The 24,776-nt window shown below is 43.3% G+C and overlaps 1 protein-coding gene across 5 annotated transcripts in view; it reads right to left on the bottom strand.

Annotated features, from left to right (window-relative positions):
* Positions 1–24,776, bottom strand: part of nos1apa (nitric oxide synthase 1 (neuronal) adaptor protein a) — a 385,272-nt gene that overhangs the window by 196,617 nt on the left and 163,879 nt on the right. For all 5 annotated transcript variants that reach the window (XM_043699831.1, XM_043699830.1, XM_043699832.1 and 2 more), the window contains one exon: positions 3,431–3,523. In XM_043699831.1, coding sequence (XP_043555766.1) covers positions 3,431–3,523 — 93 coding nt within the window. The remainder of the gene's footprint in view (positions 1–3,430; positions 3,524–24,776) is intronic.

Consider the following 24,776-nt stretch of genomic DNA (forward strand, 5'->3'; position numbering starts at 1 on the left):
TTCACCAACAATCACAGCCACTCCATTCAGAACTGGCTTAAAAAGACATCAGGGCCACATGCATCATGGGACCCCAACTGACACTGATTAACTCCACTCCCACCAGGATCCAGAGTGAATCTCATCGGCAGTCAAAATGCTGCGATGTTAAAAGTGGGAATACAGCAACAACTGGAGCTCGCAGTTTTGTGGTCACTCTCGGACCCCTTTCCCTCCAAGTTCCAGTTCAGCTGTTAGCATGGCACTGGAACCCACCTGAAGAAACTGTGCCATAACACGTCAATCTCAGTGTGGCCTAGTTTGAAGTGCTACCATAAACCTCTACCTACTTGATATAAGTGATAAAACAGAATGAAGGAAAAGATTCACGTGAGTCCACCTCTATACATTTCCCAGCAACCTAATTACAGGAATCCTTCAAAGGCCTTTGTAGGGCAGAGAAAGTAAAGTGTTGAACACTCCTTTGCTAAAAGGAGTCTTGCTCAAATATAAATTGAATTAGGGCTAACTCTGATGTCCAACCCCAAGAGTTTTGTAGCAATGATAGCACTGTTCTCCTAGGTGGTGTGCTTTGAGGAGACCGGGTTTTTTCATAGAGGAGTTGATTTTTTAAAGATACACATTATATACTTTGAGGCACGTACTCAGACTACTTCCCATATTCCAGATTCTTCAACTCATGTATGCACTTGTACTGGGCAAGCGTGACAATAATGGACATCTGCTGATGCATCATCCCTCTGACAGAGATAATGGAATTCCCTTTGACGCTCATTAAAGTTCTTCTTGTCAGGAAATATTGACTGTGTAACCAACACAGGGAGGCAGGTAGCCCAGGAATGATCAGGCAGAGTTTCGCAAATGTGGATTGAAAGCTTCCAGCTGACCATCGGCATCAAATCAATACCAAGAAAAAAAAAGAAGTTTGCAAAGGATGGCAGCTTCCTTCTTTCTCACGTTTTCACAGCTCATACAAGAACGGTGGTGCAGATTAACTTAGGCACTGCTTTTAAATAGAAGTGCCAATATGTACAAAGGGTTCCTGTAAAGGCTCCCTACTGCTGCATCCAATGGCTACTTTAGGCTAACATTTGTTAGTAATAAAAATTTAAAATAAAGAGAAACATCAGGGATCACAAGCCTGTACTGATTACAAACATTTCCCTGTCTTCAAGTTCCCATCACGGCTTTAAAGACCAAAAGCAATGGGCCACAGGTCATTCTGACCACTAACTAGTGCATTTCTTACCTTTGCAGGCTTGAAGTAAATTACAATTAACCATTCAGAAAGAACATGCACATTTCAGTTAATAAGAGCTGTATGTTATAGATTTGCCTCCAGTACAATCACACACCATTCACATAAAAAGGACACTATAATTTTATAGAAGCCACCTTTGGGTCTGGTTTTCTTGCTGGAACAGCCTGCATTTTAATGCTTCACTATGACACGATCTTGTTGATTCCCATTGGGTGTTGCAAATGTACCTTCTGTAATGCAACTTTTCAAAGTACTGCTCTCAAACAAACAATGTATGTTTCAGCAAAACCAGATATAAAACTAACAGGGAGGATTCTCCTGATCTTTGCTCCAGGACAATCAATCAGGTTTCTGTTTGGTGGTGGTGGTGGTTGGAGCGGAGGGGTGGCAGGGAGAACAGCTTTGCTGGTTGGGTACAAGGGACTAGTGTTGATAATTTTTATTAATTACAATGTAGCACGATTTATTGATGATGAAGACAGGGAGGGAAAGTAAGTTATGAGAAGGATGGAAAGAGTTTGCAACAGGATTGTGATAGATGAAGTGAGTAGGTGACCATATGGTAGATGAAGTATAAATTATGAAAATGAGAAGTTCGGCACTTTCATCAAAAGAATAGAAAATCCGATTATTTAAATGGAGATAGACTATACAGTCTTGCAGTGGAGAGGGATCTCAATGTCCTCATACACGAATGATTAATATGCAGATTCAGAAAATAATTAGAAAAGTGAATGGAATATTGGTCTTTATTGCAATAAGAGTGAAGTAGAAACGTCCTGCTACAACTGAACAGGGCTTTTCGGCGGGTAGGTCTTTGGAAGCTTGGAGAAAGTTCCTGGAGGTTGTCTCCTGAGATAACCACTTTGTTTAATGGTGAAAGGTCAAGCAGATTAGGCTTTTACTGTGAGTTCAGAAGAGTGAGAAGCAGTCTTACTGAAACATAGAATTCTAAGTGAACTTGACACAGTAGATTCTGAAAAGTTATTTCTCCTCATGGGAAAACGAAAAACTAGAAAGACACAGTTTTAGCATAAGGGATCTCCATTTAAAAGTGGATCTGAGTAGTGAATTTGTCTCGCAGTGGGTAATTAAACTCTGGAATTCTCTATCCCCGACGGCTTTGATGTTTGATTTGCAAGGGAGCTAAGGGCTATGAGACTAGGCAGTTTAGTAAGGCCACAATCAGAATAGCCATGGTTTTACTGAATGGTGGAACAGGCCAAAAAGGGGCTGAATGGCCTACTCCTGCTTTTACATTTGATGCTGTAAGGTTTTTCCAGGAAATACCTAGTTCCTGTGTCACGTAAAAAAGGCCAACAGACTCTTTACATTGGCCCTGGATTTCATGCGCCCACATTATGAGTGTTGGCGGAGGAGCAGGAAAGGAAAAGAGGAAAGCTGGGAGCTGGATCGTTAACTACAAATAGACCCAGCATCAAGTTATGGAGAGAGAGTGGGTCTTCCATCTCTATTTAATGCAACACCATCAATGGAAGGCAGAACACCTCAAGATGAAGTTGATGGTAGACCCCTTCAATCAGGATGTCTGACGGATCAGACAACAGGATAACAAAGATCGAAAACTGGGAAGGTGGGATAGTTTAACAACTGGCTCACTTAGGCCTCAGACATCCAGGCTGAGGAGAGGCTAAACTGCATTCTGTTTGAAAACCAACTGCACATCCTGGTCCAAAACCAGCCCCCCTGGGCAGCTGGCAGGACTTATGCTACGGCAAAAATTTAATTTGGCTTGATTGAAAAACCTGAAGCCACCACCAGCCCCAAGTGCCCATTGTAATGGTTAACCATTGCTTCTAAATCACTGCTACCACTAACAATCTCACCCCTTTGCAGACCTACTAGATAGGTAGTGGCAAGCGTAAACAGATGTCACATTCAATCAGCACCACATCGGAGGATGGAGGCTTTATGAGTTCTGTCAGCAGCCAAAGCAGATTCCGAGAAATACACAGAGGGGGTCAGACATCTGAGCAGCCATGGCTATTGTAAATGAATAAACTCCTTAGCAGGCTGCATCTAACTGCACCCACTGAACCAAGGAAAGCAGAAAGTATGAATCTTCAGTAATGGATGGTGACTGCATGCTCCAGGGCACCGACCTCGCTGTAAATCAACACTTCAAAAGATCGCTCAAGGTCAACTTACCTTCTTCTTCTTCCTGAGAAGAACTTTGACACCATCCACTGACACCATTATATTCACTTTCTTTTTCTTGATGTTCTTGGCTTTGAATTCATACTGAAATAAAAACAAACGGAGCAACTCTGTTATGCAAGTAGCAGCAAGTTATGTTATTTTTAACCATCAGGAAATATATGGAGACAACTGCTTTCATCATTTCCCCTGAAAGTTTAAACAATCTTGTGATTCCCTTCCCAATATTCCACTTTCAAACGATAAATAGCAGTGGCAGAGCATGTGCCAATATCTAGCGCTGCAGTTTTGGTAAGTCACAAGCTTTTATCCAGGGCTTTTCAAAGTGACAGTGCCACTGGATGAAGGCATTTGTCCATGGATGGCTGGATGGGTGGATTTATACTGTCTCAATTCCCAGCACTCTCAGCAGCCCTTTCACAAACAATGCTGCCACATCTCAAAGGGGCACTCCATTGTGAGTGTACCCACACAAGACAGCTCACTACCACCTATGGGCTCAGAGACAGGCAACAAACACTGGCCCAACCAGCACTGTCCATGTGAAGAAAGATTATATTTAAAATGTACAACTCGATATAAATGTTTAAGACAAAGAATTGCAGTTGGACGCAGAGGAAGAGTTTACTCTTTCCTTATGAAAGGCAAATGGCTGTGACTTTATAATTGCCACATATGACAGTGCAGTGAATCATGTTACAAGATAGCAATACAGGCACGGAATGGCTTTCCACTATCGTGCTAGCTTTGTCAGAGATCTGTACAGCTCCCGCAGCACTACAGAAAGAAAATATTAACAAAGGAAACAAATCCGTAATGCCCTGCTCCATACAGTAAATATTTAGCTACGATCCTAATTTTTGCTACAGCCAGAAGGAGGCTAAGGTTGGGCTCACTATCATTGAATTATCAAGGAGTTGATCAAACTCCTGTTTCTTTTTCTCTATACATTAACCCTTGCCTTACACGAATACAACAGAATCCAACACAATTGGGGGTGGCCAGCGAGTGCAAGTAGACAGTAGGTGATCAGCCAACATGGAGAAGGCAGAACATCCATGGTTTCCATGGCATTAGCAACAACCAACATTTATTTCTAATCTAAAAGTTAAAGTGCTCCAGATTGGAGCCAGGGAAAATGAACATCAAAGAGATTAGGAACTGTGTCCTATTTGATTGAAGGAATGGACTATTAGGAGATATTTAAAGAGTAGGGGGGAAAGGGAATTTAGACAAACAATAGCAGAGAATGGGACACAAACTAGGAGGTACTGAGCATCAAACATATGGTGAAATAACAGCAGAAATGATGCCAGTCAGAAGCAGCAGAAATATCCTGGAGGATGGATGAGGAGGTCAGGAGGATGGTACAACATTATATAGCGGAGTGATAAGATGATGGTGGGCAAGGAAGACAGAAATATAAAACCAGGAAAAAGCGAGTTTGCATATTGTAGATGAAAGCACAGCCATTTAATTATGTCACTTGTCTATCAAGAGATTTCTGAAGGGGTCAGTTTTTCGTTTTGCAGGAAGTATTGCACTGGCAATTTACTCTACTATTTGTTCCAAAGGTTTTACAACTTTCTGCTGTCATCATTACATCTAATTTCTTTTACTTGTTCATGGGACACAAGCATCGCTGGCTGGGCCAGCGTTTATTGCACCTCCTTGATTGCCCCAGGAGGAGGTGGTAATGAGCTGCCTTTTTGAATTGCTGCAGTCCATTTGGCGGAGGGATACCATAGTACTATCAGGGAGGGAGTTCCAGGATTTGGACCCCATGACAGATGATATAGTTCCAAGACAGAATGGTGTAAAACTAGGAAGGGAATGCGCAGGAAGTGTTCCCAGGCTTCTGCTACCCTGTTTTTTCTCAGTCAGAGGAATCACAGGTTTGAAAGGTGCTGTCAAAAGAGCCTTGGTGAGTTGCTGCGGTGCGTTTTGTAGATGGTAGACAGTGCTGCAACCATGCATCAGTGGTGAAGGGAGTGGATATTTAAGATGGTGGATGGGGTGCTAATCAGGTGGGCTGCATTGTTTTAAATGGTGTTGGTACTGCACCCAGACAGCCACATCTTCCATCAACTTCTGATACGTGCTAATCCAGTTCAGTTTCTGGTTACTGGTAATGTCTAGGATGTAAATAGTGAGTGTTTCAGTGAGGTACAAGGATTAGAACCTCTTTTATTGGAGACAGAAATTGCCTGACATTTCTGTGGTGTAAATGCTACTTGCCATTCATCATCCCCAACATAAATGTTATCCAGGTCTTAGTTACATTTGAGCACCAGCCTCTGCAATATTGGAGCATTGTGAAAGGCCTAGAATACTGTGCAGCTGTCAGTGATATTCTGTTGCTATATAAATCTGTCCTGCACCAATATTAGTTTCTTTTGGACAAAGAAAGAATCACCATTGTTGCTGGCAGACATGTTCAATGACCGTAATCTTATACCAAACTCTGTGATACAATGGTTCACTTCACGAAAACCAATACAGTCAAACTAGCTTCAACTTAAACTTTGGAGCCTCAGTTGAATATTTAACCAATGAGTTATGACAAACAACATAATCTGCTGCTCCCTCCACCAGCAGGTGCCACTGGAGAAAGAGTATTACACAGCTCACAGTTCATTTATACAAGGGTTCAAAGGCACCCTTTTCATTAAAGAACGTAACAGTGGTGGTGCCATCTTTCATTAAAGATCTTAAACTGTGGTTTTGTTTGTCCTCTCTGGAGGATGTAATCGATCCACCCATGCTATTCTGAAGGACAGTGGGAATGTTCTCCCCAGCGTCTTGACCAATATTCATCCCTCAAGTAACATCACTCAAAAGCAGATTACCTTACCATTATCACACAGATGTTTATTGAAGCTTGGTGTTCGCAAAATGACTCTTTACGACAGCAAGTAGACTGTTAAAGTATTCAATTTTCCATGAAGTATTTTGCAACGTTCTGACATTTTGGAAGGTGCAACACATAAGGAACGTTTGAGGGCTCTGAATCTATAATCCATGGAGTTTAGAGAAATGAAGCGGGGGGGGGGATCTCATTGAAAACTTACACAATACAGAACAGCTTGGACAGAGTGGACATTAGGAAAATGTTTCCATTGGCAGGAGAGATGACAACCTAAGGGCACAGCCTTACAGTAAAGGGAAGATCCTTTGGAATGGAGAAAAGGACAAATTTCTTTTGCTGGAGATTGGCGAATCTATGAAATTTACTGCCACAGAAGTCTATGGAGGCCAGGTCATTGAGTGTATTTAAGACAGAGAAAGTTAAATTCTTAAATGCCAAGGGAATCAAAGATTACAGGGGGAAAGCAGGAAAATGGGGTTGAAAACCTATCAGCCATGATTGAATGGCAGAACAGATTCAATGGGCCAAATGGCCTAATTTCTGCTCCTTCGGTCTGATCAAGGCAAGCCTTTCTTCATTTTAGCATGTATATTATGTGAAGCAAACCCTATTTTCCTTTTTCCTAATAATTTCCGTAGGCATTGATAGCGTGCTGAGTTTCCCCAGCAACTTTAGCAGCAAGGTCTGATTTCTGGCAGTCACTGGGAAGGAGTTAGTGTTAACCTGACCACTGATGGTCCAGTGGAGAGTTGGGGCATAGATAAACGATGAAGCAGTCTAATATGTATGGGAATAAGACTACCTGATCTTGAATAGGAAACAATATATATCTAACTCAGTGAGGAACAGGAACCACCAGGCGTTGATCTGACTACAGGAAATAGTGCAGGTAATATGGACCCTGGCAAGTATCCACTTGAAAGAAATCCAAATCTCTCAACCGGAATCCCCTAATGAGTAGAACCTCATGGGGCGGCACAGTGACTCAATGGTTAGCACTGCTGCCTCACAGTGCCAGGGTTCCGGGTTTGATTCCAGCCTCGGGTGACTATCTGTGTGGAGTTTGGACATTCTCGCTGTGCCTGTGTGGGTTTCCTCTGGGTGCTCTGGGTTTCCTCCCAGAAGCCAAAGATGTGCAGGTTAGGTGAATTGGCCATGCTAAATTGCCCATAGTGTTCGGGGATGTTTCAGTAAGGTACACTTATTAGGTGTAAATATAGGATAATAGGGTAGGGGAATAGATCTGGGTGGGCTACTCTTTGGAGGGTCGGTGTGGACTTGTTGGGCTGCAGGGCCTGTTTCCACATTGTTGGGATCCTACAATTCTATGAACCTGAAGATGGTTGGTGGTCATGGAAATTGAAATAGTCATTCAAAGCACCTTAAAACAGATCAAAACTCTTCCCATTCCAACTTTTCTGTAGGTTAGTGTATCCACAAGGTTATAGAAGGAATGTATTCTTCTTAAAAAAAAATATTCAGCAAGATTATCCAAGATGGAGGATGGGAAAAATTTCTGGCTCCTTTTTGAGGTATTTTAGGTGCTGGCAGTGATTTCCTCGAATTCCAAGGGCAGCAATTGCTGTTTTATATGCTGTTGCATTGTTTTGGAACTTTAGGAAAAAAAAAAGTCAAAACAACAGCAGTTTTAAAAGGGAGAACAACAGACAAAGGAAGCACATGGTGAGGTCATTGCAGGAGAGAGAGAGAGAACCTGCACAATTACCGCCTTTGCTGTTGAATTCATGTATCGTTGGACATCGGAGTGCATCTGGGAAAATTAACAGACAGTTAAATTCACAACTAATCTTGGAGGAACTGTTGGGCGAACTTCACAGCACAGAATCAGATAGGTTAATTGTTGTTAAATGTGTGGCTTACAGAGAATCTGCAGTAGTGAGTAGAGTGGGTTCTTTCTTGGTTATATGTTTTTGGAGATATGTCTCTTGATTAAAATATAAGCCATAACTATTAATTTAACCTGGTGCAGTGTTGTAGAGGAATAAGACGGTGTTAATTTCTGGGTCTGTAGATTGTGAAGGAACAAAAATAGCCTTTAGTGCACTGATATGTAATTCTTTAGTGCACTGATATGTAAAGAGAGTTTAAGGGTTACTGTGGATTATATCTGCCATAAATGCTGTTGGTTGCAAATCTTATCAGATCGAATGGATCGGTTGGAGAAGCAGTTAGAAGCAATGAGAAATTTGCAACAGCTACAGTATGTAATGGATGGCAGTTGTAGGAAGGAGGTAGGTCTCAGATACAGTCAGAGATGGGTTAACTCCAGGAAGGGTAAGAGGGGCAGGCAGCTAGTGTAGGAGTCTTTTGTGGGTATACCCACTTCAAACAGGTATGCTGTTTTGGAAAATGTACGGGGTGATGGATTCTCAGGGGAACATAGCATGAACAACCAAGTTTCTGGTATTGAGACTGGCTCTAATGCAACGAGGGGTACGTTGGGTGCAGAATGTTCTCGGAGGAGAGGGGGGAACCAGCAAGAAGTCATTGTCCACATTGGATCCAAAAACATAGGAAGGAAAAAAGTTGAGATTCTGAAGGAGATTACAGAGAGTTAGGCAGGAATTTAAAAAGGAAGTCCTCAAGGGTAGTAATATCTGGATTACTCCCAGTGCTACGAGCTAGTTAGGGCAGGAATAGGAGGACAGAGCAGATGAATGCATGGCTGAGGAGCTGGTGTATGGGAGAAGGATTCACATTTTTGGATCATTGGAATCTCTTTTGGGGTAGAGGTGACCGGTACAAGAAGGACGGTTCGCACCTAAATTGGAAGGGGACTAATATACTGGCAGGGAAATTTGCTAGAGCTGCTCAGGAGGATTTAAACTAGTAAGGTGGGGTTGGTGGGGCCCAGGGAAATAGTGAGGAAAGAGGTCAATCTGAGACTGATACAGTTGAGAACAGAAGCGAGTCAAACAGTCAGACCAGGCAGGGACATGGTAGGACTAATAATTAAACTGCATTTATTTCAATGCAAGGGGCCTAACTGGGGAGGCAGATGAATTCAGGGCATGGCTAGGAACATGGGACTGGGATAACATAGCAATTACGGACACCTGGCTCAGGGATGGGCAGGACTGGCAGCTTAATGTTTCAGGATACAAATGCTACAGAGGGATAGAAAGGGAGGCAAGAAAGGAGGGGGAATAGCGTTTTTGATAAGGGATAGCATTACAGCTGTACTGAGGGAGGATATTCCTGGAAATACATCCAGGGAAGTTATTTGGGTGGAACTGAGAAATCAAAAAGGGATGATCACCTTATTGGGATTGTATTACAGACGCCCTAATAGTCAGAAGGAAATTGAGAAACAAATTTGTAAGGAGATCTCAGTATTTGTAAGAATAATAGGGTGGTTATGGTAGGGGAATTTAATTTTTCTAACATAGACTGGGACTGCCATAGTGTTAAGGGTTTAGATGGAGAGGAATTTGTTAAGTGTGTAGGGGGCAGATGTTCGCAGGTAAAGGGATGGCTGGAAAGTGGGAAGCCTTCAGAAATGAGATAACGAGAATCCAGAGAAAGGTATAGGGAATGCTGGATGACTAAAGAAATTGAGGGTTTGGTTAAGAAAAAGAAGGAAGCATATGTCAGTTACAGACAGGATAGATTGAGTGAATCCTAAGAAGAGTATAAAGGAAGTAGGAGTATACTTACAAGGGAAATGAGGAGGGCAAAAAGGGGACATGAGATAGCTTTGGCAAATAGAATTAAGGAGAATCTAAAGGGTTCTTACAAATACATTAAGGACAAAAGGGTAACTAGGGAGAGACTAGGGTCCCTCAAAGATCAGCAAGGCAGCCTTTGTGTGGAGCCGCAGAAAATGAAGGAGATACTAAACGAGTATTTTGCATCAGTATTTACTGTGGAAAAGGATATGGAAGATATAGAATGTTGGAAAATAGATGTGACATCTTGCAAAATGTCCAGATTACAGAGGAGGATTGCTGGATGTCTTGAAACTGGTAAAGGTGGATAAATCCCCAAGACCTGATCAGGTGTACCCGAGAACTCTGTGGAAAGCTAGAGAAGTGATTGCTGGGCCTCTTGCTGAGATATTTGGATCATCGATAGTCACAGGTGAGGTGCAGGAAGACTAGAGGTTAGCAAACGTGGTGCCACTGTTTAAGAAGAGTGGTAAGAACAATCTAGGGAACTATAGACCAGTGAGCCTGACCTCGGTGGTGGGGAAGTTGTTGGAGGGAATCCTGAGGGACAGAATGTACATGTATTTGGAAAGGCAAGGACTGATTAGGGATATTCAATATGGCATTGTGTGTGGGAAATCATGTCTCACAAACTTGATTGAGTTTGTTGAAGAAGTAACAAAGAGGATGGATGAGGGCAGAGTGGTAGATGTAATCTATCTGGACTTCAGTAAAGCGTTCGACAAGGTTCCCCATGGGAGACTGATTAGCAAGGTTAGATCTCATGGAATACAGGGAGAACTAGCCATTTGGATACAGAACTGGTTCAAAGGTAGAAAACAGAGGGTGGTGATGGAGGGTTGTTTTTCAGACTGGAGGCCTATGACGAGTGGAATGCCACAAGGATCTATGCTGGGCACTCTACTTTTTGTCATTTACATAAATGATTTGGATGTGAGCATAAAAGGTACTGTTAGTAAGTTTGCAGATGACATCAAAATAGTGAACAGTGAAGAGGGTTACCTCAGATTACAACAGGATCTTGACCAGATGGGCCAATGGGCTGAGAGGTGGCAGATAGAGTTTAATTCAGATAAATGCGAGGTACTGTATTTTGGGAAAGCAAATCTTAGCAGGACTTATACACTTAATGGTAAGGTCCGAGGGAGTGTTGCTGAACAAAGAGTCCTTGGAGTGCAGGTTCATAGCTGCTTGAAGGTGGAGTCACAGGTAGAGAGGATAGTGAAGAAGGCATTTGGTATGCTTTCCTTTATTGGTCAGAGTGAAGAAGGGCTTATGCCCGAAACGTCGATTCTCCTGTTCCCTGGATGCTGCCTGACCTGCTGCGCTGTTCCAGCAACACATTTTCAGGAGAGTATTGAACACAGGAGTTGGGAGGTCATGTTGCGGCTGTACAGGACATTGGTTAGGCCACTGTTGGAATATTGCGTGAAATTCTGGTCTCCTTCCTATTGGAAAGATGTTGTGAAACTTGAAAGGATTCAGAAAATACTTACAAGGATTTTGCCAGGGTTGGAGGAGTTGAGCTATATGTAGAGGCTGAACAGGCTGGGACTGTTTTCCCTGGAGCGTCAGAGGCTGAGGGGTGACCTTATGGAGGTTTACAAAATTATGAAGGGCATGGATAGGGTGAATAGACAAAGTCTTTTCCCTGGGGTCAGGAAGTCCAGCACTAGAGGGCATAGGTTTAGGGTGAGAGGGGAAAGATATTAAAAAAAAAGACCTAAGGGGCAACTTTTTCACGCTGAATGTGGTGCATATATGGAATGAGCTGCCAGGAAGTGGTGGAGGCTGGTACAATTGCAACATTTAAAGGGCATTTGGATGGGTATATGAATAGGAAGGGTTTGGAGGGATATGGGCCGGGTGCAAGCAGGTGGGACTACATTGGATTGAGATATCTGGTCGGTATGGACGGGTTGGACCAAAGGGTCTGTTTCCATTCCTACATCTCTATGACTCTATTAACTCAGAAATAAGCTGTAGCAACAAGGAGTCTCTGAGCTGCACCTGAGATAAATACAGATAAATGAAGCCATCAGAACTTCATCTGCATCACACTGACAGAGGCTGTTAATAAACTAGGTCCCTTGAGGAGCGAAAAAACACAGGGGCTGGGCAGTGTAGCATCACTTTCCATTGGATACCAATAACATTCATTTGTCGTGTAGAAAAATCATTCTCTGGCTCATTTCACTGTAGAGACTTTGACCCGATGCACAACCAACTTGCATGATTCTCACGGACTCTGTATTTTGGTGGACAGAATAGTCAGCTGTATACACGTGGCTGCTTGCTTTGTCAGTATGGTTTTGAAAAACTGCAGGCAGCATCACTTGGTTTCAACTGAAATGCAGAAGGAAATTCTGAGAACTGGCCAAGATGTGGTGCGAACACCTTTTGAGTTCACAGTTAGGACTTTGGACAACAACAAAAACAAAAAAAGATGCTTACAAAAGCTGCTGTTCCAAGATGATTGAAGAATAGTCTTCATTAACAATTTATATTGCTCTGGAGATGGCTGATAAGAGATCTTTTTTTCCCCCACTGGTATGCTTACTTATCGCAAATAGTGACAGCAGAATTGGACATTCCTGTATGTTTAGATTTTATATTTAGATTGTGCTTTAGGTAGAGTTTTTTTGCTTTATAAGGTTATTTTCAAGTGATTTTTAGCTTTAGCATCTAAATCACCAAATTTGTAGTTATTAGCAAAAAAGGCTGAAGTGTACTAGATAACAAATTTCAATATGCTTATCCCACAATGCAGTTGAATATAAACAGGGGGCCATTTTTGGACTTCTTCTGCAACATGAGTCAATACTGAAAAAGAGTCGAGAGTTTGGTGCTGGAAAAGCACAGCAGGTAAGGCAGCATCCGAGGAGCAGGAGAGTCGACGATTCAGGCATATGCCCTTCATCAGACCTGATGGAGAACTTCTGCCCAAAACGTCAATTCATTCCAAATGAAGGGCTCATGCTCAAAACCTCAATTCTCCTGCTCCTCGGATGCTGCCTGACCTGCTGTGCTTTTCCAGCAACAGACTCTTGACTCTGATCTCCAGCATTTGCAGTCCTCACTTTCTCCCACTATTGAAAAAGGTACAACCTTAGACTACAAAGGAAAATGGTGCCAATAGGAACAGCTTAAATTCTTTCTAACAAGGAAAGATCATACTCAAACTTCTGTAACTGCAATCTCTTAAAAAGCAAACATTGAAAAAGACCACGTTTAAATCACATTTAATGCCAAACATAGATCACTTGTTTTTGGAAGGGAAACTACTCATGGAGTGAATTTTCACCGTTCTTCATGAAAGCACTGCCCTTTTCAACGCTGGTGTGATGTATTGGCAAGAATTCACAACTCTGTGAATTGATGTAAACTGCTACTAATCTATGGCAGGGAAACTAAATTACTCATAACTTAAGAGCACATTCATGTTTCTGGCTACAAAACTCAAGATTATGTGTCTTCCTTACTTACAGCAACAGATGTGTCCATTGCAGAGAGGCCAAATCCCATTGGAATAACAAACAAATTACATTTATTTTGCATTTCGGGCAATACAGTGGCTAGCACTGCTGCCTCACAGCACCGGAGACCTGGTTCCATTCCAGCCTCGGGTGACTTTATGTGGATTTTGTACATTTTCCCCAGTTTCCTCCGGGTGCTCCGGGTTCCTCCCACAGTTCAAAGATGTGCAGGTTAGATGAATTGGCCAAGCTAAATTGTCCATAGTGTCCAGGCTAGGTGCAATAGTCAGGTGAAATATAGTGTGGTAGGGGAATGAGTCTGGGTGGGATATTCTTCAGAGGATTGGTGTGGACTTGTTGGGCCAAATGGCCTGTTTCCACATTGTAAGGATTCTACGGTTAGATATATAGCCATGATTTTGTTTAAAAAAAAGGAGGGTGTTCAGTAAAATTTCACACTGACCCACTTAAGATGGTATTAAGGCTGATGATCAAAAGCCTGTTCATAGGGAGATAGATTTCAAGGTACGTCTTAAAGGAGAAAGAGGGGTGGAAACGTTAGGGAGAGAATTCCAGAGCTCAGCTCTTTGGCAGCTAAAGCAACAGTGGAGACAGAGCAAGAGGGACTTTCTTTTGCATTTTGTTAATGTCACTTCGGACTACTGTATATTGGAATGGTGGACACATTGCCTCTGGTGCAATATCTGAGCCAGGAGGCCTGGGTTCAAGTCACACCGGTTCCAGAGATATACATTAAAATCTCAGAACAGGTCAATTAGGAAAATACCTGGAATCACTGCCTATTCCTCAAACAAGTCTGTATTTCCAAAACAGAATGGGGAAGAAAGAAAAATAATGGATCATGATGGAAGGAGTTTAAAAATCGACAAAAGCACACCACACCAAAGCTATCAAAACTGCATCACTTGTGGGAAATGGATTAAGTAAGTCGTATATCTGCATTACTGGATGACAACGGAAGATGAAAGACTTCCATTTACAGTCCCTTTCACAATCTCAAAATGTCTTAGAAGAACTTTAAATGTGCTGCACTTAGTTTAGTTAGTAGACTTGAGAGACTCAGAGGTTAGGTCCCAAAGATTAGTGTTTCTGTTTCAGTGTTCCTTCGCAATGTACATTTGATTTAAAAAGAAAAAGGCAAATACATTCATTTTCTCATTAAACATCCACTTATAGATAACACATTAAATAATGCAACGGTGAAAGATTCAATTTGTGTGCAGCAGCATCAGTAACATGTATTGGGTGAGAACTTCATGCCTGACCGATTATTCTGAATTAGTGCTTCATAAGAAAAATATATATAAGTCTTGTGAGGCAGTGAGTGAGCTCCCAGCCCCTGAGCCAGAAACTCTAGCTTTGAATGCCAATCTAAGATGGGATGGCCAGCAAAGGGGTGCTTATAAAATGGCCAAACAGATTGATAGTCAACCTACAAGTCCATACAATACACACCAATAGCAGACAGCAAGAGCGGGAGAGATTGCTAGAAACATAGCAACCTCTAACATCACTACTCACACCTCCAGATTGCAACATACGTGTAAAATTGACATTGCCACAGACACTCAGAGTCCAAGTGAATGTAACACATCAACAGAGATGTATAAATCAAAAAGGAGTTAAATGTAAAGCTAATCTACTATTTCATTACATTTACCACTCTATTTGAATGACATCAACTGTCAGACTTTCAAATCATAACTTTACAAAGGACCAAAAATGTGGAGGAGCTGAAAGGAGAAAATTAACTGTACAACTCATGGCTTGAAAAGATTTCCATCATTTCCCGTATAATCATATTCAGCCTAGCAGCCAGTGATTTGGTACGTGTTTGCACATTCTGCTTCAGTTGATTTGTAATTGAAGAAATGAGATCGGGTAGAGAAGAGATTGTGCTCTTTTTGATGGAAATGCACTAATCCAACACAAAGATTGCTGAAATAATAAATATAGGCACTTCACTTGAAAATAAGATCATATACTTTTGTTCGCCAGAAGACTCCATGTACCTGCCCAACCTGCTCCAGACAGACCAGCACATTAACGGGATGTGATATATGAGTCACATGATGTGGTAATGATTAACAGTAGTTGAGACATGCCCCCTTACAAAATATAAACACCTCATTTCACATCATGTAATAATACTTGATGCTTTTAGTGTGCTAACTACAATAGGACTGTATTTTTCAACAATCTAACAGAAAAATATGGAGGTTGCGCATACATTAGGTGGCGAGGCTGTCCTAGCAGCCAGGTTTGGAGATGCCGGTGTTGGACTGGGGTGTACAAAGTTAAAAATCACACAACACCAGGTTATAGTCCAACAGGTTTAATTGGAAGCACACTAGCTTTCGGAGCGGCGCTCCTTCATCAGGTGGTAGTCTGATGAAGGAGCGTGGCTCTGAAAGCTAGTGTGCTTCCAATTAAACCTGTTGGACTATAACCTGGTATTGTGCGATTTTTAACTTAGCAGCCAGAGTTCATTTTAACCTCTCAAATATTCGAATTACAGGGACTTTATAATGAAACATGCTCATGTATTCATCATTTTAACAAGTCAACGAGACCAGCTGATGGTTAAGACTAGTGCACACCACCTCAAAGTTACATCAGGGGATTTTAAAAAAGTGACTTAACAGCCAAGACTCATTTGTGTGACCTTTTAATGAGGTTTTACTTCTGCCAGTGCATTCACTTTGATAAATCTTCGTCAAACTCTTATACTGCCCAAATCATAAAGTAGGTTATGCTCCACTGCTAATGTTAAGTTCCCCAGAGGCAGCTTTTAAAAACAAAAGACTGGCACACCACAAATAATGACCTTGCAGACCTCAAACAGCAATTCCTCTGCTTTTAGACCATGGAACTGGTGCTGGATGTAAAGTCTCAGGGGCTTATCAGTTTACAGTAATCCATTTTTTCCATTCAATGGAATTGCTTTGGGATGAAATTACACATATGAAATTAAACTACAAAGCTTTTGGTTGGACGTCACTCAATAATGGAGGATTAGAAAGATATTATGTGATTTAATGGTTAAGAAAAAGAAGTGTTTCTAAGTGCAGCTACATTATTGCACATAATAGTAGACCTTAAATCACCACCTTGCATTAACGTAGTACCTGACCACAGTAAAATGTCCCAAGGTATCTCACAGGAGCACAGGCAAATATGACAATTTGCTTAATAAACTCCACAGATTAGGATGAGAGAGGTGAAGAGGAGCAGTTATTACAGTCATAGAGATGTACAGCATGGAAACAGACCCTTCGGTCCAACCCATCCATGCCGACCAGATATCGCAATCCAATCTTGTCCCACCTGCCAGCACCCGGCCCATATCCCTCCAAACCCTTCCTATTCATATACCCATCCAAATGCCTCTTAAATGTTGCAATTGTACCAGCCTCCACTCTGGCAGCTCATTCCATACATGTACCACTCTTTGCGTGAAAAAGTTGCCCCGTAGGTCTCTTTTATATCTTTCCCCTCTCACCCTGAACCTATGCCCTCTAGTTCTGGATGCCCTGACCCCAGGGAAAAGACTTTTCCTATTTATCCTATCCATGCCCCTCATAATTTTGTAAACCTCTTTAAGGTCACCCCTCAGCCTCCGGGTATTCGGGAGGTGATTTCAGAGTTCAGGGTCTAAGCAGCTGCCAGTGGAGAGTGAAACCCATTGGGGTGCACAGGAGATCAGTGCAGAGTTCTTGGAACTTGTGCAACTGAGGGAAGTTTCAGAGATGGGAGGGAGTGAAACGAAAACGCATAGCTGTAGGCTCGGCCAGTGATTTGCAGCTTTCACAGCAAAATTCTGCGGAATCTAATTGCCAAAGCGGTGACACAGATTCCAGTATCCCAGGTAACAGAGTGGATAGTAGCTCTGCCCCAGCCCAGTGATTCTAATTCAACAATCAGGGCAGAAATCAAATGGCAAACAAACAATGATAGGAGGTTGATAATGCCATGATATTAAATGAAAACAGAATTTAACCTATCCAGTCACTGGCTACCAATGGGTTACATGATCAACAGCTTTCTCCGTTGATCTCCACAGTCTTTATAAAAAGTTCAATACTCCAGATGCTGGACATGGGAAGTAAAAAACAAAGTGCTGGAGAAACTTAGAAGGTCTGGCAGCATCCTTGACGAGCGAAATAGAGTTTCACCCAATGACTCTTCTTCAGAACCGTTTGATATTCCATTAACTACTTCCAATAGATTTCTTGCTGTGTCACATAGTACAGATACAATAAATCCACTTCAACCAAAAAGTATATTTGGGATTATTACACTGAGCAGGTTGCAAGACATGAGATTTGCATTATCCTCAATGTACAATTTATCAGCTTAGAGAATTAAGTTTGTTTTAGAAAAAAACTTCCAAAAGTCCTCCCCAATTACATGTCATAAACTTCACAATCGCACCTATTTAGTCACAGTTAGCTGCATCAATGAGTAATGAATACCCAAAGAGCTACAGAAAATTGACCATATACTCTTAACAGACTATCAGATTTCTTTACAACCAAATTCAGGAGTCACTGGTAGAAAAGCGGGAACGTCCAGAGAGATTCACAGTCTATTTAGCGAGTTGCATCTTCTGTCATATGGTGATATAAGGCAGATGAGCCTGGATCAGAAAGGGAACAATTGGGAAATACAACAGAGTGTTCATCCATTCAATTCCCATCATCTCACGAGGCTCTTCAGAACAGTTACAAATTTTTGGTTCTTATAATCTGGAAAAATCATCTTTACCTGCACTTACAAGAGCAGCTAGCTCAACGCGGGTAAAGATGAACCTGGAGCCTTTGTGGGTTGTTTAGCTCAGTACCACATCAGACTACACTGATGTAGCAATACAGGAATGGCTGGCTGGCAAAAGGCTAGGGTCCCTCCAATCCACCATCCTGTGTGGTCACTAATACAAGAGGTGTTGGCCAATAATAACAACAATCAATCAAATCAATCTGTGATAGTCTACAAACAGACCCAGACAAAAATGAAAAGAAACCCCTGCATAACTGGGAAGCAATGATCCAAATGCACTGTTTTTCTCTCAAAAATACGGTACTCAGCAAAAGTCATGTCGCAAATTACTCAGACTGTATTTAAACGTTATGTTCTGAAAGAAATCTAACTAATTTACATTTGAATGAATCAATTCAAACTGCTTTGATCATCTCCCTAGGGAATTCACGAAGATTTCTGATTTTATTTATGAACAAGACAATATCTAATCTAGCTTGATTCAAGGAGCTTACCAATTTAAATTAGTCAAAATATTAAATTGGAGGGATCTTGGATATTAAGGGCACAAGTACTTGAAACACTATAGTGTGCTTGCACGATTCAGTCAAACAGAAACAGTCTCTCATTGAGCCTTTAGGTCCATAAGACCAGAGGACCAGGAGTAAGCCATTTAATTCCATTCAAGGAGATCATGGCCGATCTGGTAATCACAAATCCAGTTTTCTGCCTACTCCCCATAACCCTCTATTCCCCGTGGTGCTTCTCACCCTCCTATATCGCTCTGAGACATGGACCAGGCCGACATTCCCAGCGTCACAGCACTGACCACCTCGATTTTCTACGATGGGCTGGGCAGGTCATTCACATGACCAACACGAGACTCCCCAAGCAGATGCTCTACTCCCAGCTCTGAAATGACAGGTGAGCTCCAGGTGGGCAGAGGAAGTGCTTCAGTGATACTCTCAAGGCCTCACTGGTGAAGTGTAACACCCCCACAGACACCTGGGAATCACTGGCCAAAGACCGTCCAAAAGAGAGGAGCAGCATCTGGGAAGGTGTCAAGTACCTTGAGACCTGCCGCGGGAAAAAGCTAAAGCCAGGCAAAAACAATGAAAGGAAAGTGTTGCGACACCAATGGCCCACCCATACCTTCCCACAAACACCTTCTGCCCCAAGTGTACCCAACGTTTGGTAGCCACATTGGTCTGTACAGCCACGTACGGACTCACCCTGAAAGTGGGAGGGAGTCATCCTGATCTACAAGGGACCGCCAATAATGAGGATTCCAGTCCCTAATTAAAAATCTGCCTATCCCAGTCTTGAATATAGTTAACAAGCCAACCTTGGCAGCCTTCTGTGCTAAAGACCTCCATAGAATCAATGCCGTCCGAGAGAAGAAATTCCTACTCACCCCCCCCCACCCCAACTTGTCATGGAACTTGATGGGAAGAGGGTCAAGGGAGAGCAGGCAAAGTCCACCATTGGATTAACTGGATACGTGAAACATTTTAATGGAGATCAGTTCAGTTTGCCAGTCACTCATCCAACACTCCAACCCATTTAAAATGAGCGACTAGTTTTGATTCCTGTCATCTTGTATTTACACACATGGCTGTTGCACACCCAACTGCTGACAAAATGTTCCCATTTTTCCTGTGACACCATCTATTCCCAAACTCTCTCACTGATTCACCCAGGCAATTGAACATCGAACATTTATGACTGCTTATGGAATTTTCCATGCTATTCATTTACCTGGCTGTCACCATTGCTCAACTTTCAGTCAATACTACAGACAGGAGAGGACAGAAAAACACTCAAATTCCGTGTACAGCCCTGTGACATGAATGTGATGGCATGGTAAATTATTGAATTTTTATTCTCCACTGTGACCAGCAATGACTGACACTCAATTTTACTTTAAGCAGTCTCATTACACAACTGTCACCATTATCAGCCCTTTTCAGTGACAAGATAAAGGTGACATTTCAGCTCAGGATCCTCTCACTCGGCCTCTCTTGATCAACGTGACCCAGCATAACACAGACGGAATTCAGAGAGAAGAAAAAGATCAGGTACACATTCAAGTAGCCACCAAGTGCATCTTCACAACAGAGTATTGGGGGTCATGGATGCAGGTCGTGAGGGATAATGGACGATATCCACAAAATCACCCTGCATTGCAGACGAGAATGACTCTCTTCCACTCTCAGGGGGAGTCCGTAAGTAGCTGTACAGTCCAATATGGCTACCGCAGGCTGTTACGCTCAGTGCTGAAGGTGGTCATGGTATAATGTTAAAAGATTAAATTGGACTCTCTCTCTGGACATTAATGTAATGTTAAAGGGTTAAATTGTACTGTTTCTCCAAGAAGACATTTTGTCTCATAGACAGCATGCAGGAATTTAGATGACTTCATTTGGATAGCCATTTACTACTATTCTACTGCTATTATCAAATTAAACTCTCATTCAATCCCTTCCATTCAGAAATGCTTCCGTAGCCATCCCCAGCCAATCAAATTAGTTTGCGTGATCATCCCCTGATACTGAAGTATACCACATCCACATTGTCTTGGGGAATCACGGAATCAGGAAATCATTTGCATAACAATTCCCCAGGATTAGGGCATTTACATTTACATTATCTTAGAAGATGACCTCATCCGAACATTGTACCTGGGCTAACATATGGTTATGGGAATGGTGGGGGGGGGGAGTGGCCAGAGTACCTGTGAGCATTACCACTGACCTGTATAAAGGGGATGTGTTTTCTTTGTTCGGGGCCTCTTTGGACTCGACTTCACACGCCTGCGAAGAGTGCCAAAGGGTGTCATTTAGCTTTTACAGGCTTTAATAAACTTTAACTGTTTGCAGAAGTTGATGTGTGCGAATTGCATCTCGTATGTGAAACTTTGGGAAAAGAACCTCAAGGAGAAGGGGTGGGAGGGGCATTAGTGTGCCAGTGCACTGTTTTTTGCCTGGCTTCTGCACCCCTCAACAACGGCTAGTCTTTAGTTTCACGACGCCTTCTCGGATGCTCCTCCCCCACTTTTGGACAGTCTTGGGCCAGTGATTCCCAGAGGTCTGTGGGAATGTCACACTTAGCCGGTGATACCCTCAAGGCCTCACTGAAGGATTTCCTCTGTCCCCCTGGGGCTCGCCTGCAGTTTCAGAACTGGGAGTAGAGCACCTGCTCAGGGAGTCTCGGTGCCGGTCATGAGGACATAATCCTCAGTCAGTCAATCAACTGGGCTAAGTGATCCCCACCCACTGAGATTACCATGGAGATCTCATCTTCATAAGCTCATCTCACACCTGGAGATGTGGTGAACCTCAGGTTAAACTACCACCTGTCATCTCTCTCGAATGGGACTGGGATTGTTGGGACTATGTTTAGCTTTGTAATGCTGTCAACCGCATGATCTAGACAGTCAAAGACCTTGGAGCTGATAGCCTTCTATTCCCTGCTCCTATCAAGACTTGAATAAGGTAGCAGTAGTCAAGCAAACTGAACAACATTATCAATTTTACCACTGAGTTCTGGAGATTTTGATAACTGAATCTCTAAAACAAACTTATTCATTATATAAAAAAAGTTGTGCATTAATTGTTAAACAGCTTGATTTTCTAGAGACATACAAAAGTTCACTCAGCTACAGTTTGGCCTTAGGATCTCTCTACATTCAAAAGTGATTTATTCTGAAATCTATTTTGAAAGGTTTTTTTTGGGTGATCAGCCTGTTGACGTCAACACTTCCCAGACTACCTATGCAAATCAGACAAAGGCGATCTTCAGGTTTGCTGCCTCAGCCAGAGGTGGTTTCAGATATTTTTTATTTTGTTAACTGGGTTTATGATGGGAGCTAACATTGGCAGCATCAGCCACAGGCAGGTTTCTGCAGATATGTAGCCAAAGAACAAAAACATTACAGCTGTCAGCAGGTCAGACTGCATTAGCATCACTGCGTTTTTGGGATGCTGTTTCAATCTCAGATGCTGTTTTGATCCAAAATTGCAAAATGTTTTCATTAGAATGGAAAAGAGTAGAATAATAAAAATCTCATGGCTTCACTGAAGAGGTGTGTTGCTGGAAAAGCACAGCAGGTCAGGCAGCATCGGAGGAGCAGGCCTGAAATGTCGATTCTCCTGCTCCTCCGATGCTGCCTGACCTGCTGTGCTTTTCCAGCAACACACTCTCAACTCTGATCTTCAGCATCTGCAGTCCTCGCCCTCTCCTTCACTGAAGATGTGTATACCTGAAGGTTTAAAATCCCAGTCTGTGTGCCTATCTTGCTTGATTCAGCCACCACTTCTTTGTAGCCCCAGTAAATTCTCTTTCCTCTTGTATTTTTGGCATCGTAGAAGTCAATCTTGTTTCTTTGCCTTTGATAAGAGGCATTCCGTCCTTGGCCAGCTGTGGGCTGGAGTCTTGGGCATTCGGTCCCTAAGTGGTCTTGACAGCACAGAAGAAACTCGAAGTGTCATGGTTGTCAGCTGCGATGGGCTGAGCACATCATCCCCATAACCGACAGGAGACTCCCTGAGCAGGTGCCCTACTCCCAGCCTCGAAATGGCAGGCAAGCCCCAGGAGGACACAGGAAGTGCTTCAGTCATAGCCTCACTGAGGAAGTGTGACATTCCCACAGACACCTGGGAAATCACTGGCCCAAGACTGTCCAAATTGGAGGAGGAACATCCGGGAAGGTGTCGAGCACCTCAAGTCTGGCCATCGGGAAAAAATGAGAACTGGGTGAAAACAGCGTAAAGGAGCATGCTGCCACACTAATGCCCTGCCCACCCCTTCCCATGACCACCACTTGCCCCAGGTGTAACAGAGCCTGCGGCAGCCACATTGGGATATAGAGACACCTACAGACTCATCCAGAGAGTGGATCATCCTCCCACGTCTGAGAGGGACGATCGAAAATGAATGAAATCAATCTTGCAAATGTTCTTTTCTTCTGGTGCCCGACACTTCCAAAGCAGTAAGTCAGTGGCTGAAGAGCAGAACCAACACACTCCATCCACCTGGACACCCCGTGCTGGCCTATTATCCGCCCTCGACCTCTTCATTTCCAACTGCTGCCGGGACATTAACTGCCTCAACCTGTCTACCCCCATCCCCCACTCCAACCTCTCACCTTCACAACGCGTTTCCCTCCACTCCCTCTGCTCCAATCCCGACCTCACTATCAAACCAGCGGATAAAGGGGGTGCAGTGGTAGTTTAGTGCACTGACCTTTATACCACTGAGGCCAGGCACCAACTCGAAGATACCGCCTCCTACCACCCCCTCAACCATGGCCCCAGCCCCCATCATCAAGCCATCATATCCCAGACCATACACAACATCGCCTCAGGAGATTTCCCACCCACAGCTTCCAACCTCATAGTCCAGGAACCCCACACCACCCGATTCTACCTCCTTCCCAAGATCCACAAGCCTGACCACCCCTGCTGACCCATTGACTCAGCCTGCTCCTGCCCCACTGAACTCATCTCCACCTACCTCGAAAGTGTCCTATCCCCCTAGTCCAGGAACTCCCCACATACGTTCGAGATACCACCGATGACCTCCACCTCCTCCAAGACTTCCGTTTCCTTGACCCCTCATTTTCACCAAGGACATCCAATCCCTCTACACCTCCATCCGCCATGACCAGGGCTCCAAGCCCTCCGTTTCTTCCTCTCCCGACATCCCCAACAGTACTCTTACACCGACACTCTCATTCGTTTGGCTAAACTGGTCCTCACCCTTAACAATTTCTCCTTCGAATCTTCCCACTTCCTCCAGATGAAAGGGGGAGCCATGGGCACCCACATGGGCCCCAGCTATGCCTGTCTCTTTGTTGGCTACATAGAACAGTCCATCTTCCGTAGTTACACCAGCACCATTCCCCACCTCTTCCTTCACTACATTGATGACTGCATTGGCGCCACCTCGTGCTCACACGAGGAGGTTGAGCAGTTCATCAACTTCACCCACACATTCCACCCTGACCTTAAATTCACCTGGACCATCTCAGACACCTCCCTCCCCTTCCTGGACCTCTCCATCTCCATCAATGACTGACTTAACACTGACATTGTTTTTAAACTGACTCCCACAGCTACCTGGATTACACCTCATCCCACCCTAGCTCCTGCAAAAATGCTATCCTGTATTCCCAATTCCTTCACCTCCACCATATCTGCTCCCAGGAGGACCAGTTCCACCACAGAACACACCAGTTGGTCTCCTTCTTTAAAGTCCGTAATTTTCCTTCCCACGTGGTTAAAGATGCCCTCCAATGCTTCTCATCCACTTCCCGCACCTCCACCCTCAAACCCCACCCCTCCAACCACAACAAGGACAGAGCCACCCGGTCCTCACCTTCCACCCCACCAACCTCCGCGTAAACTGCACCATCCTCCGCCATTTTTGCCACCTACAAATGGACCCCACCGTCAGGGATATATTTTCCTCCCCACCACTTTCCACAAAGCCCATTCCCTCCGTGACTACCTGGTCGAGTCCAC

The sequence above is a fragment of the Chiloscyllium plagiosum genome, chromosome 11, assembly GCF_004010195.1.
Source record: "Chiloscyllium plagiosum isolate BGI_BamShark_2017 chromosome 11, ASM401019v2, whole genome shotgun sequence".
NCBI classification, from domain to species: Eukaryota; Metazoa; Chordata; class Chondrichthyes; order Orectolobiformes; family Hemiscylliidae; genus Chiloscyllium; species Chiloscyllium plagiosum.